A 14,706-nucleotide genomic window follows, 5' to 3' on the forward strand; every position below is an offset into this window, starting at 1 on the left:
ACTTATTACTTATTTAAACTTTCATTATTTAATAATAATTTATTGTTATTAATAATTTATAATTATGTAAGACAATTATTCTCCATAACAAAATTACACAGAGATGACAATTCTTGGCCATTGGGTGAAAGTGCTGGACTTTGGGTTGGGGAGACCCGAGGCTGAATATAACCTCTAAGACTTATTGTCTGTGCAACCTTAGGGAAATTGCGTCCATTCTCTGGGATTTAGTTTCCCCATCTGTAAAATTAGGGAGTCAGATTAAATGACCCCTGAGTGCCCTTCCAAGTCTAGGTCTGTGGTCCTGTGTGTGATCATGTGTAAGTCATTTCTACTCTCTAGGCCTCAGTTTCCCCATCTGTAAAAGGAAGGGGTCAGACTAAATGGCCTCCCAGGTCCCTTCCAGCTTGAGATCAGTGATCAGGAGACCTGTGACTTTCAGTATAGGAACTCGCAGTGTGACAATTCTGCACACCCAAGCTAATCACCTCCCCTTCTCCCCCTCCCCCATAGAACTTAGCACCTTAGAATGTTGCCTAAGATTAGTGTGTCTCCCAAGGTCACACAGCTAGAAATTGCCAAGGTAAGATTTAAGCCAGGCTGCCACGTCCAGCACCTCATCCACCATCCCATGCCACAAATGCAGTAATTGTTGCCTAGGTATAATTCTGTTCTGAAGAGTAATTGCTTATTAACTTAAATAAAGACCCTCTACCTTCCCGAGAGAGGCCATTAGAGAAATACATTGACTGAGATAGCAACCCAGCTAATTCATGATCTTTCAGTATTTCGAAGCTCCCTGTGCCCTCTCTAGGACTTAGGATCAGGTCTGGTTGAAAAATTCACCTGTCCCTTGCCAGCCTGGGGAATGGGCTTCCCAGGCCTGCCCTCACTGCCTTTTGCATCTGGCCACACCTGCTAGCACTCACGCTCCAATGACAGAGCCCGGGGTCACCCCGGGACAAGGACGAGCATCTGAGGCAGAGTCGAGGTTCTCTGGAAATATGAGCCAACCTCAGTGTCTTGGTCAAGTCAGGAAGGACTGCAATAAAACAAGGTGTACGGCCTTCCACAAAGGTCATAGCTGACACAGAAGTGTAAGTCCGGCCATAACTAACACCTTGTCCAATTGTCATGTACTGATATGGGCCTTTTCTAGCCTTGTATCAGAGGCCCCCATCTTAGCGGAAAGTGAGCTGCTCTTGGCGTCAGGGAGTCCTGAGTTCAAATGTCACCTATGAATGTATAACATTGGACAAGTCACCTTCTCAGTGCCCTAGGAAGCTCCCAAAGACTCTAAGTCAAAGAAGGGGTACTGATCTATATTGGCAGAGAGAATGTCCTCACGAGGCCTTCTCTCCACCAGGAAAATGACACCATCCATCCAGGGCCATCCATCATCCATCTTCCCACCCATCAAACGGATAGATTTGTCTTTTCATTTTTTTATACTGTTCTAAGATCTTTCTTCCTTCCCTTTTGAGGGTTGAGGGTCATTTAATTTCTCAATGAGGGTCAGTTAACTTCCCCAGGCAACTCTTTAAGACTGTAAGAGCTTAATAGTTTTATAGTCAATATGTATTGAGTGGCCAGGCCTGGAGTCAAGAAGATTCCTCTTCCTGAGTTCAAATCTGGCCTCAGACACTTCCTAGCTATGTGACCCTGGGCAAGTCACTTAGCCTTGTTTGCCTCAGTTTCATCTGTAAAATGACCTGGAGAAGGAAATGGCAAACCACTCCAGTATCTTTGCTAATAAAACCCCAAATGGGGTCACAGAGAGTCAGACACGACTGAAACTCTACTAGTATTATCTCCATTTTACAGATGAGGAAACCGAGACTCAGGGAATTAAAGCAATTTGCCTGGAGGCAGAAAGGGAACCCAGGTCCCCTGCTCTCCTCCTTGTACCAAGCTGCCTCTCCATTTCCTCCCATTCACCCATCTCTTAGACAAGAAGTTATGTGATTAAAATGGCCAAGCCTGGCCCTAGAAAAGAATGAAAAATGAGAAAATGCACCTGGCCCCTGTTTGATAGAGGCAGGGGCTTATGGGTGGAGAACATTGCATAAACTGTCAGACTGCATCAAGGGTTAGATCTGCTGAACTGATCGCCTTTCCCCACCCCACCTCTCTTTTTTATTTATTTTATTTAAGGGATAGATGGTTTTCTGGGGGGAGAGGAGGAAAAAATCATTGGGAAGTGAAGATTTTTTTTAAAAATCCAAAATATATCAATACAAATTAAAATCAAAGGAAAATTCTGAAAGAATCTGTTACAGATGAGTTGCTGGTCTGGGTTAACAGAGGGAGTTTCTACACCAGGAATCTGAATGTGTCTCAGGTCTGGACAACAAAAGGTCTCTACCTTGCTCCACTGAAGGGGCTTTTTCAAGAAAAGTGCTCTGTGAAGAAGGTAGGGGATGCCGTAGTCCAGAGTACTGGGCCTGTTGTCAGGAAGGCATGAGTTCAAATCCAGCCTCAGACACTTAGCTCTGTGACCCTGACCAAGTCACTTCACTTATTTTTACCTCAGTTTCCTCAACTGTGAAATGGGGATAATAATAGCACCCATCTCCCGGCATTACTATGAAGATAAAATGAGATGATGTTCGTAAAAATGCTTTGCAGACCTTAACGCGCTGCAAAAAGGCCAGCTATGATGTCACAGCCTGGTGCTGTGGGGAAAATGCTGGATTTGGAATGGAAGACAAGAGTGCAAATTCTTTTTCTGCCACTAGCTCCTGCGTGACTTTGGCGAGTTATCCAAGCTCTGTGTCTGTGATCCTGTTTCCCAATCTGTAAAAGGAAAGAGTTGGAGCTCCTAGCCTCTGAGGGGACCTCAGCTCTCTCTATAGTCACATGCTGCTAAATGGTTATCGAATCAGAGGAAATTGAATGCCACGGGGGCCAGCCTCATTAGTAGACCGACATTGGTTTATTAGCATTAGAACTCAAAAACATCAATCTGAGGGGAAAATCTGGGCTTGTCACTTGCAGCCCTCCTCAGGAGGCAAACGTGGCGGCCGACACTGAAACATCATGAATGATCATTACAGCAGCTGACATTAACACGGCCCACATTAAGGCTCGAAAAGTCTTTTCATCTCCTTCGGTCCTCAGAAAAATCCTGTAAGGTCGTCGTGGGGGAGAAGGGAAGAAGCATTTATTAAGCGCCTACGACGTGCCAGGCACTGGGCTAAGTGCTGCAGATACAAAGAAAGGAAAAACCCAAACCAGTCTTTGCTCTAAGGGGAGATCGTGGTGTAATGTGGAGACAACAGGCAAACAGTTAATGCACACGCAAGATTCAGAAGGGATCGAGTGGGGCTGGCCCCAGAAGGAAGCGCTAAGATGAAGGAGGACTGTGTCTTACAAATGAGGAAACTGAGGCTCAGAGGGGAAGCGACTTACCCAGCATCGCGCAGCCAGTGGGAGCCCAGATCCCAGTGATCTTTCCAGCCCCCCAGGCCGCCTCTGAAGAAGGCAGTGAGGAGACAACCGCCGCCAACACCACTTCCCCTGCAGGGAAGGTAGGTGGCGTCGTGGATAGAGCACCGACCCTGGATTCAGGAGGTCCGGAGTTCAAATCTGGTCTCAGATATGTAACACTTACTAGCTGTGTGACCCTGGGCAAGTCACTTAACCCCATTGCCTAAAAAATAAGAAAAACCCACCATTTCCCCTGCACCATCTTGCTCCCTGGCTGGGATTCCCATCAGGCCCCGCCCCCTCCATAGTACACGGGTCCTTCCTGCTCTGTTTCTCCCTTCCCTTCTCAGTCTGCATTGAATTTTAAGGAGGCCGGCCCGTAGAGCTGTGCATGGGAAGCTGCTCTTTGAAAGGAACGATCCTGGTGGCCCAGTAGCCGCTCAAGCACTTGGCCATAACCCTCCTCGGGGCCAGGGGTCTGGGGAAGGGGGAGGGAGGCCAGCCTCAGCTCTCGTTTGGGAATGAGGACGAAGGCTTACATCAGATAACTGCATGGTCAGGCTGTTTGATCAAACCAGCCGGTGGCGAGCAGCTTTCTCCAAGCTCTCATGGCGTCCCCAGACTAGCCGGTATTTATTCAGTATTTGCCTCCTTGGGAGAGTAGGACTGATTTATTCTTTGTCTCTGTGCCCTCCGTGCTTAGTACACAGTAGGCGTTTAATAAATGCACGATCCATTCTCGGTTAGACCTTCTCCACATCGACCTCCAATTCAACCTTGTTTTTGGAACTACCATTCTTTAATCCCAGTTCTAAGTGGAACAACATCGCTCTCTCTCCCACATAACAGTCTTAAAGATCCTTGAAGCAGGCATCCCATAATACTTCAGCTTCTCTTCAAGCCTGTACCTAGCATGGGGGCAATGGAGGCTTGTTGCAGGCTGCTTGTGTGCAAGGGAAAGGGACGCCTCATCTCCAGGAGCACACGCTTCCTCTCAAAAGGAACCGCCCTCCCTGCACTTCCCTTCAGGGCCCTCCCATAGTCTGCACCTCCACCCTTCCAGCTGTCACCCTCAAAGCCCAACCACTTTCTTGGCCTTTCTTAGAGCCCACCCTCCCCTCCAGCCTCCACGGGGGTGATGGCTGGACTCCTCTCCGGCTGAGACTGTTGTTCAATAGTTTCAGTCATGTCCTACCCCTTGTGGGGTTTTCTTGGCAAAGATACTGGAGTGGCTGTCCGTGTCCTTCTCCAGCTCATTTGACAGATGAGGAAACTGAGGCAAATAGGGTGAAGTGACTTGCCTAGGGTCACACAGCTTCTTAGGTGCCTGAGGCTGGATTTGTACTCAGATCTTCCTGACTCCAGGCCTGGGGCTCTATCCATTATGCCACCTAGCTAACCCTAGGTGAGACAGTGCCTGCACACTCAGCACAGTGCCTGGCACAAAGTAGGCACTTAATAAATGCTTATTGATTGATTCGTTAAAGTCGGCATCTACACCATGCCATCTCCCTGCGGCCTGTTTTTGCTTCAGCTAAAACATTCTCCTTTCCTTCCACCTGTCCTTGCCTGGCATGGGATTGACCACCACCCCTGACATCTCCTGCTCCTCCTCCAATTTATCAGTGCCCTTCTAAAATGCGGAAGGAGCTCTGACCAGCAGAGGACAGTGGAACTCTGGGAGGTTATGCCGTTCTCTTATTGAAACCTAAAAAATGTCAGCTTTTTTTTTTTAGCAGTGACACGGTGTTGTTGATTTGTGGGATTATAGAGTTGGTGCTAGAAGAGGCCAAGTCCAAATTCTTCATTTCCAGGAAACCAAATCACAGAAATGAAATGACTTGTCCTGGGTGACGCAGTTAGTAGTTACTAAAAGCCCTGTACTCGAGCTGTTGCTGTTTTGGCCCTGATAAAGTTTACATTTGTCCCTCTTCAGTTTTGTCTTGCAGGTTTGGCCCACCATTCCAGCCTGATTTGGGATCCTGCTTCAGCCACCCAGCGTGCTCGCTACCCCTGCCAGCCTCGAGTTCTCCAAGTCGTTGGTAAGCACGCATTCAATGCTTAATTCATGACTTCAGAGCCATTAATGTCACATACAAGACAGCTAAGGACAGAGCACAATGAGAAATCCAGAGAATGTCTAGCTGAGACGTTAATCCACTCATTCCTTTTAGCAGAAATCATTCAGCCAACTGTGAATCCACGTAATGCAGACTCATCCATCCCTCACCTCTGCATCTCAGAAAGTCTATAAGGACAGACTTTATCTAATGTTTTGCCAAAATATACACCAGCCATCTCTTGTAGAGCTGTCTGGTAACCTGGCTGAAAGGGGAGGGAATAAAAGCTGTGACAGTTCATGGTGGATAGTGACCAGAGAAGGCTTCAGGGAGAGGGGCCTTGCAGCCTGGGGAGGACATGGAGAGGAGACAGGAGGCTGTCCCAGATGTGAGCAAAGGTTTGGAGGTGGGAATGAGCCAGACATGTTCTGGGAGCAGTGACTGTACCAGGGGTCTTATTGGGAAGGACTAGAAGATAGGAAAAGCAAATCAGACACAGATTATCAAGGGCCTTGAGTGCCAGATTAAGGAATTTGAAAATTATCTTCAAATAAAGGGAGACAGTATGGAACAGTAGAAAGGGGCTGTGTTTGGAGTCAGAGGTCCTGGGTTCAAATCTTAGCATAGATATTGACCACCTACCTATGTGACACACTTTCCCTCTAACCCTTGGTTTCTTCCTCCGAAAATGAGTGAGGAGGACATAAGGGCCCTGCCTGCCATAGGGACACCTGTAGAACACTTCCTTAGGAAATTCTACCAACACAAATCAATATGTGCTCTGCAAATTCTAGCCTTGATGCATTTCCTGAGCCACTGAAAAGTTCAGTGACTTGCCCAGCGTTACACATGCCAGTAAATGCCAGGGGCAGAACTAGAACCCAAGTCTTCCTGACGTCTAGGACACTCTCTACCCATTATACCACACTGCCTTTGAAAGTTGCTGATAGCTTTACATCCATGCTCCTACTGGGGCCTCACAACAAAAACTTTGAATTCTATTTTGTACCCATTTTGCAGATGAAGAAACTGGACCCCAGAGAGGGGAAGTGGCTTGCTAATGGTGTCTGAGGTGGGATTCAGACCCAGATCCGCCTGCTGCCTGAGCCAGCACTCTTTCCACTAAGCCAGGAGCTGTGTCTCAGTCCCCTTTCGCATTTGGTCTAGTGAAACCTAGAGGCCCCTTCTCAGAACCAAGTTGTTAAAGGCATAAAAGAAAAATACAAAGAAAACCAATTCTACGGAAATACAGTTATCCAAGCATTTTCCAAAGCAAGCCACGGACTCCAGCTGAGGAAGCCCAGCCTCGTGCCTAGGCTTCCCTGGTCTTTCACGCCCACCCTCTGCCCTCCCTTTCTTTGTCCTCCTTCGCTCTCCATGAAAAACCTTCTCAGGAAGAAGAGGGAGATGATTAAAAAAGAGGAAAAGCATTCATGAGAAAAATGCAATCTGGGGAGGCAGGCAGGGCCTGCAGAGCCAGGAGGGAGGGAGCTGATTAAACGGGGATGGAGGAGGAGGCAGGCATCAGCCTCGCCAACTTTCCCCAGAGCGACGGCAAAGCTGACCCTGCTCTCAGAGCTCCCAGATCTGAAACCTGGCACAGGGAAGAGCAGAGAGAGCATCAGCTGAGGACGGGGAGACCCCAGCGCTGACGGGGCCTCCTACGTGGCCACAGGCACTAGATTAGATCTGAGGACCAGGATTCAAATCCTGCCTCAGCCACTTACTCCCCGGGGAGCCTGAGCATCTGCTCCCTCTGGAAAATGAGGAGGGGTGGGCTCGATGGCCTCGAGGCCCTTTCCAGCCCTGTCTCTGCTGTCCTCTGACCCGAGGTCCCCACATCTCTCTGGGCCTCATTTCTCCATCTTTACAGTGAGAGGGTCCTGTGTTACTACAGAGATAGCAGCTTGTGGTCTCTCAGGGACACGCAGGGGCAGCCCCCTAATGGGGTCTGCTAGTGGGCTCCAGCGCCACTGCCGATGGACGGCGTCGATCCACTTGGCAGGCCGGGAGGAGGTGCCGAACTACGCCCCCCCCACACCTCTTGTCCTGCCCATTGGCAACAGCTCTCCGCCCCTCCCCAAAGAATTCAGTCACTTCCCCTTAGTCTCTTGTCACGGCAGACGTCCCTGCTGGCTACTTTCAGAAAGAGCCGAGCCGGCAGCAGGGATGAATGGCCGTTTGGGGAGCCTACCTGAGCTCAGGCCAGGAATAGACGGGCCACAAGGAAGGGCCTGCCGGGCGGCCTCCCCCCTAGCTCGGCATGACCAGATCAGCAGCTGATGGATGATTGTTCCCTGACAAGCCGTGGAGAATGGCCTCCCAGCCCCAGCTTTCCCTCACGCTGCTCCTTGCAGGGATTAATGCCTTCCTGGGGCTTAAAAGGGAAAAATGAATGGGTTAGCTACGGAGGGGGGAAAGATGACATGTCCTGAATGTGCAAAATCATCTTTAAGGTGGAGGTTTCTTGAAGCAAGGCAAGAACATTGGTCTGGGCCTCGAGAGGGACGGGTTCTCGGCTCCACTCTGCCACTGTCCGACTGTGTGACCTTGGGCAGGTCACCTCCCTGGACCGCAGCTTCGTCCTCTGTCAAAGGGTGGACAGTAAGGGCTGGCACTGATAGAGCATGCTAGGGAATTCCTTGCAGGCCAGCTCTGTCTGTCAAAAGAGGGGACCGACCTTGGAGGCTTCTCAGGTCCTCTCCACTGGAGACCTGGGAGCCTTCTATGGGCACGACTGTTGCCATCTGCTCACGGACTGGTCAATCGAAAGTTCACAGAACTGGGGAAGATCTTCAAGGCCACTGTTCAAAACCCCACCACCACCATTTCATAGGTGAAGACACTAAGACTTGGAGGTGGAAGTGACTCACCCAGGGTCACCTGGACAGCAAGTAGAAGAACTGAGATTTGAGCACAGGGTGCAGGATGGTAGGCTTAGCTCTGGAAGGGATCTCAGAGGCCTCCCATTTTACACTTGGGGAAACTGAGGCTTGGGGAGATGAAGCAGTTCGCCCAAGGTCGCATAGGGAGCCAGCGGCAGAGCCAGGATTCAAACCCAGACATCTTTGACTCCAGACCCGCTGCTCTCTGCCCCCTGCCCCAGGCTCCTCCTGGGAGGAGGCACCCAAAGGAGAAAACCCTTGGAGCCCTGAGGCTTTTCAAGAAAATGCAGGTTGGGGGGTCTGGGGCTGTCACTCCAAACCAGCCCCAACTCGACAGGGGGCTTTGCTGCATTAACTGAAGTCTTTCAGTGGGAAAAAGCATGGGTTTGGAGGCTGGCTCGGTGTGCCCTGCTGCCCCCTGCTGGTACCTGGAATTCTGAGGACCATGGCTTTTTTTGAGCCAGAGATGGGTCAGTTTTAAGACTCCTTAAATGATTCCGTAGAGTTGGACCGCAGGGGGACTTCAGAAAGTGACCAGCTCCTGGTGAGCTTCCCTGGAAAGGCAGCTGGGGAGAGAGCCCCAGAAGCCCTGGGCTCCAATCCATGCTCATGCTACATACCCTTCCTCCCCAGGACATTGGGCTCCCCTTTCGGGATTTCAGGTTCCTTAGTTTTCAATTAAAGAGGAAGGGAGAGTACAGAATGAGCATGCAGAGTAGAAAGGGGCCCAGCCAGGCTCATACCCCGCCATACCTCTCCCACAAAGACCTAGAAAACGCCCTAGTCCGGTCTGGAAGAATGAACAAGCACACCGACCTTTCCAACAAGATCAAGGATGACTGCTTCTCGCCATTACTACTCAATATTTCATGCCAGAAACACTAGATAACTCAACAAGACGAGGAACAGAAATTAGGGAATAAGCAAAGAGGAAACAAAAGTATCACTTTTTGTGGGCGCTATGATGGTTTACTTGGAAAATCCGCAAGAGTCATCCAAAAAACTAATTAAAACACTAGAAAGCCCAGGGATAAACGGATATTCCTTAATATAAGTAGCGTTCAAGTGGGACCCGCTGTGGGGATTCTACAGCCTTTTGATATCAGCTCGCTCATTAAGAGCCACAAGGGGCCTCCGATGCCATGTAATTCAGCTCCTTCATTTTTACAGATGAAGAAATTGAGGCTGAAAAAGAGGAAGTGATTTGCCTACGGTCATACAGCTATTAAGTAGAAGAGCTAGGATCTGAACCCAAGCCCCAAGCGTCTAATCATAGTGCTGTTTCCATTATGTTAAGGGAAAATCACCTGCCTAGGGAGTTCACACTTTATTTAGTAATAAGAATAGCTAACAGTTACATTGCACCGGCCACGTGTTAGCTAGGTGGTGCAGTGAATAGAGTGCCGGGCCTGGAGTCAGGAAGATCTGAGTTCAAATCTGGCCTCAGACGCTTCCTAGCCGTGTGACCCTGGGCAAGTCACTTGACCCTGTTTGCCTCCATTTCCTCATCTGTAAAATGGGCTGGAGAAGGAAATGGCAAACCAGACCAGCATTTTTGCCAGGAAAACCCCTGATGGGGTCACGAGGAGTCAGACACGACTGAAATGACTGAACAATGATAACTATGTGCAGCCACTGGGCTAAGTGCTTCACAATTATTGTCTTCTTTCATCCTCACAACAACCCTGGGACATAGGTGTTATTATTATCTCTGTTTTACAAATGAGAGAGCTGAGGTGAAGTGACTTGCCCAAGGGCACCATTACAGTAAGTATCCAAGACCAGATTTGAACTCAGATCTTCCTGACTCCAGGCCCCAAACTCTATCCATTGGGCCACCCAGCTGCCTCAGTCAGCAGCGGGAGTCCACTCGTTCAGTGAAAGGAACACTGGATCTGGAGGACTGAGGACCTGAGTTCGAATTTCTACTCTCCCTCTTATAGCCTAAAAGACCCAGGATAACATACTTTCCACTGCGGGCCTCAGTTTCCTCATCTGTAGGTGAGGGTATTGCATAAATGACCTCCGAGATCCCTTTCAGTTCTAGAGCTATAGCTCTATAACTAAACAATTCTGCACAATGACCCCCGGGGGTCCTGGGTGCTCCGCTTCTGTTTCTCTGCTACGGGTTCACGGAAATTCACATTTGCTAAGGATGCATAGCAAAAAAAAAAAAAAGCAGCTCCTGAGAGACACTTCCATTCTCCTGCTTTGTAGGGCGGCCAGCTGGGCCCCACATGAGGCCTTCCCTCTGCTCTCAAAGCCCTGCAAAATCTCCCGTCCTCTGCCTACTCACCCCTACATGTGCCAGGCCCCCTCTCCTCACAGCTGCCTCTCAGAATCCTCCTCGACTCAGCCCCAGGAAGCCTTTCCTGATGCCCCCATCCCAGCCTCCCCTCACTAGACTTGCCAGCATGCCTGCCTGTCCCCAAGCAGGGTATCAGCCCCTGGAGAACAGAGACATCTGGCTGTTCATCTTTGCCTCCCCAGCACTCGGGACAGGGCCCTGCACATGGCCTCAAGGACCGGCACCTGTCTGTGTCCCTGCCCTGTTCCTGGGGCGCTGGGGCCATACTGTCACTACCAGAGGAAGCAGAGGCTCAGTAACTTAGAGGGTCACAGATTCAGAGCTGGAAGGGCCTCCAGAGACCATTAAGTCCAGTCCTCTCATTTTACAGAAGAGGAAACTGAGGCCAGAGAAGAGAAAGTAATTGTCCAAGGTCGCATAATGTCAGATGTAGGGCTGGAACCCAGGTCCTCCTGACTCCAGTGACCTATCCACCACACCAGGCAGGTATATAAAGGGTGGGATTTGAACCTGTGTGTGCTTAATACACAGTTGAGGAGCCAAACTGGAGTGGACCTGAAATCAGTCTGTTTGGGGGCCCCCGTGTCAGGCATGACTCATGAGCAGACTGTCGACTATATTCCAGAGGCCCAGGCCTCTGGTGATCTTAGCTCACACAGAGGCGTGTGGCTGGTCATGCCAGCATCTATCAGGGGCATGCCAGCCTGTGGGGCAGCCCCCCAGCATCCCCAGCTGCCCCTACCCCAGCCCAGGAGGCCCTCGGCTTCCCTCCCTTTGCCTCCCATGTCCTGGCTCCCAGCCCACACGGAATGACGCAGAAGTAGGGGGAGACCTTCCCACTCAGAGCTGTCCCAATTTACTAGTGATTGAAAGTGCTTACTGCTGGAGAATTGTTTGTTAGCCAACCTCCAGTGAGCGTTTGAGATGCAGTCAAATTTGCAGCAGCAGCAGCAGCAGCAGCAGCAGAAATGTTTTTGTTGCCAAACTGCGGCTTTGAGGATTCCTGTCTTCCTGACAGCCGGTCTCTTTCCCGCAGAGCCCAAGGACTCCAGGGGTCACAGAGGCTAAGCCTGGCACCATAACAGGATAAATCTCTAGATCCAGTTCAGCAAACAGTTACTGAGCATCTGCTCTAGCTCATATTTCTAGAGCCCTATAGACATATTGTTTCATGCGATCCTCACAGCATCCCTGGGAGGTCAGAGCTACTATTAGCCCCACTTTAGAGATGAGGAAACTGAGGCAAACAGGGCTAAGTGACTCACCCAAGGTCTTGTTCTTCAGCCGTGTCTGACTCTTCTTCATGACCCCATTTGGGGTTTTCCTGGCAGAGACACGAGTGGTTTGCCATTTCCTTCTCCAGCTCATTTTCCAGATGAGGAAACTGAGGCAAACAGGGTGAAGTGACTTGTGCAGGGTCACACAGGGCTAACTGTCTGAAACAGGATTCTCAATTACGTCCTCCTGAATTCAGGCCTAGTGCTCTGGTCACTCTATTAAGCTGTGTCTGTGCTGCGTTTGGCACTATGCTAGGCCCTGGGGATACGGCGATAGAGCTTTCATTCCCTTGGGGGTGCACAGCATGGCACAGTGGAGAGAACAGACTCAGGGGCTCTGGGTTCAAATCCCCAACTCTCCTACCTTATTACCCGTGTGACTTTACACAAGCCATTTCATGATCTGGGGCCTCAGTTTCCTCATCTGTAAAATGAGGGAGTTACACCAGACGCCCTCTAAAGTCCTTTCCAGCTCTAAAATCTATGAACCCACAAAGTCATTTAAGGATGGGGAAGGTGGTACAGACAGCGAAGGGGATGAAGGAAGGCCTTGTGCGTAGGAGGTGGCACTTTCATGGGGCCTTGAAGGGAAGGGATCTAAGAAACAGAGGTGGGGGGGGGCATTCCTGGTATGGATCACAGCCCAGGCAAAGGCATGGAGAGAGGAGATGGCTTGTCACGTGCAGGGAGCAGTTTGGTGACTGGAGGATGCTGTCTACAAGGGAGAGTCATGTAAAATCAGTCTGGAAAACCAGGTTGGAGCCAGACTGTGGAGGGCTTTCATTCTGGGCAGAGGCTTTTGAATCTTCTAGAAGCAATAGGGAGCCGGAGCAGTTTACTGAGCAGAAGAATAAGAGGATCAAAGTTTTTAGAGCTAGAAAGGGGCCTCAGAGACCATCTAGCCCAGCCCTTTTCTTTTTACTGATGAGGCCCATGGGGGACAGTGACTTCGCCAAGGCCACACAGACAGTAAACCTGAGAAACAGGCCAACTGTCTCCAAATTCAGCTCTTTCCCCTGAACTATCATGCCTCTCAGTCTGTGTTTTAGGAGGAATGGACCGGAGGCAGAGAGACTAATTAGAAGGCTAATGCAATAGTTTAACCAAGAGGGGAGGGCCTTAGACACATGGAGTAAGGATGGAAAAAGGCTTTGGCTGCAGCTTGTGGGAGTGCAGAGGAAGGAGAAGACAATAATTCCAAGAATTTAGAAAGCACTTCTCTCTTAAAGTCTTTCTTGTAAATGAGCTCACTTATCCCCAACAAAGTCCTCAGTGGATTTAATAGAGTTCACTTATTGAGTGCCTACTGTATGCCCAGCACCGTGCCCAGTGCTGGGGTTCTGAGATAATGACGAAGAAGCAAGGCCTGTGTTCGAGGAGTTCACATTCTCCGGGAGGATGCAGTATGTAAACAGAAGGTAATCTGAGGAGGAGGAAAAGAGCAGTCACCTACCTCCAAGGGGATGAGGGAAGGCTCCCTGTCGGAGGCGGCTCCTAAGCTGAGCCTTGAAGGAGAGTTGGAGAGAGGGTTAGCCCCTTTTTAGACATGGTAAAACCAAGATCTGAAGAGGAGAGTGGACTTTCCCACATAATTTCAGGAACCTGACAAAAGCGAGATTAGTCCATCCAGCTCTCCACAAAGGTGCCTTTCTGTTCTCTAGACCGTAAAAATGCTCACTTTGATCCAGTTGCCATGGAAAAACCTCCACAAAATTTGTAAGACAATCTTGCCCTCCCCACCGGGCTGCCAGCCCCTCCAACTTCAAGTCTGAGGGGATGGCCTAGCCCTGGGTCATTATCAGAAGGAAACAGGCTTCACAGAAGATGTGGGTGGCAGGCCTGGCAAGGCCCCCAGAGGAAAAAAAAAGAGATAAAGGGGAAATGGAGAGGCTGAGGAGGGCTCGCCTCCGTGGGCCCTTGTGGTCAATGGCCCACTTTTGGGAGCACCCCTGGAATGCAGGGGAATGTCCTCCCAAGGAGTCTAGGGCCTGAGCCAGAAACAGGCACCCTCCCTGGGGGGCATTTCCCTCTCTGGAGTCACGGAAACAGTCAGATGGCTCTCTCAATGGACTGGTCCAGCGGCCCTGAAGCCCACCAGCTGGGCAGCCGGCCCTCCCCAGGCAGAAAGGAGGAATAACAGAATTGTCTCTTCCCCCAGGCCAGGATGGAGGCCATTGCCAAGTTTGACTTCAACGCCTCCGGAGAGGATGAGCTAAGTTTTCACACAGGAGACGTCCTGAAGGTAAGAGACAGAACCCCAGAAAGCATGTATCTTTTTTTTTTTAGCTTATTGGAGGATGAACAGTCTAAGTCATCTGCCCAGCACCGGATGGATGGTTCCATTAGGAACCGCACCATTTTCCTCTAAGAATGAGTTTGCTGCATGAAGACTAGTCCAGCATGAGCAAAAATAACCCAGGGAGGCAGCTGAACTCTGACTCACCTCCAGCTTGATCTTGGAGAACAGGGAATATAACTCCATCTTCCTCCTCCCCATAGAGAAGTGGAGGACTATAGGGATGGAATGTGGAATACACTGAAAGGTCCAGTCCCAGAGCCCGGGTCCCTCGGCTTTTCTTTACTCTTTACTTTATCAGGAAGAGGAGTTCTACTGTGAGGGGGTGCAGAATATTTTGGGAAATAACTACAGAGTGCAAGAAATTAAAGGTGTCAATAAAATATTTTAAAATCAGTTAAATGCAGGGCAGAGATTCAGAAAATAAGTAGACAAGGGGTGACCCAATAAA

The 14,706-nt window shown here is 49.9% G+C and overlaps 1 protein-coding gene across 3 annotated transcripts in view; it reads left to right on the plus strand.

The window, feature by feature from the left end:
* GRAP2 (GRB2 related adaptor protein 2) overlaps positions 1 to 14,706 on the plus strand; it is an 89,351-nt gene that overhangs the window by 46,133 nt on the left and 28,512 nt on the right. For all 3 annotated transcript variants that reach the window (XM_020982667.2, XM_020982666.2, XM_020982669.2), the window contains exons 2-3: positions 5,366 to 5,471; positions 14,118 to 14,201. In XM_020982667.2, the coding sequence (XP_020838326.1) occupies positions 14,124 to 14,201 (78 nt within the window). In that variant the 5' untranslated portion in view covers positions 5,366 to 5,471; positions 14,118 to 14,123. The remainder of the gene's footprint in view (positions 1 to 5,365; positions 5,472 to 14,117; positions 14,202 to 14,706) is intronic.

This window comes from Phascolarctos cinereus, unplaced genomic scaffold, assembly GCF_003287225.1.
Source record: "Phascolarctos cinereus isolate Bilbo 61053 unplaced genomic scaffold, phaCin_HiC Scaffold_1;HRSCAF=81, whole genome shotgun sequence".
Lineage (NCBI taxonomy): Eukaryota > Metazoa > Chordata > Mammalia > Diprotodontia > Phascolarctidae > Phascolarctos > Phascolarctos cinereus.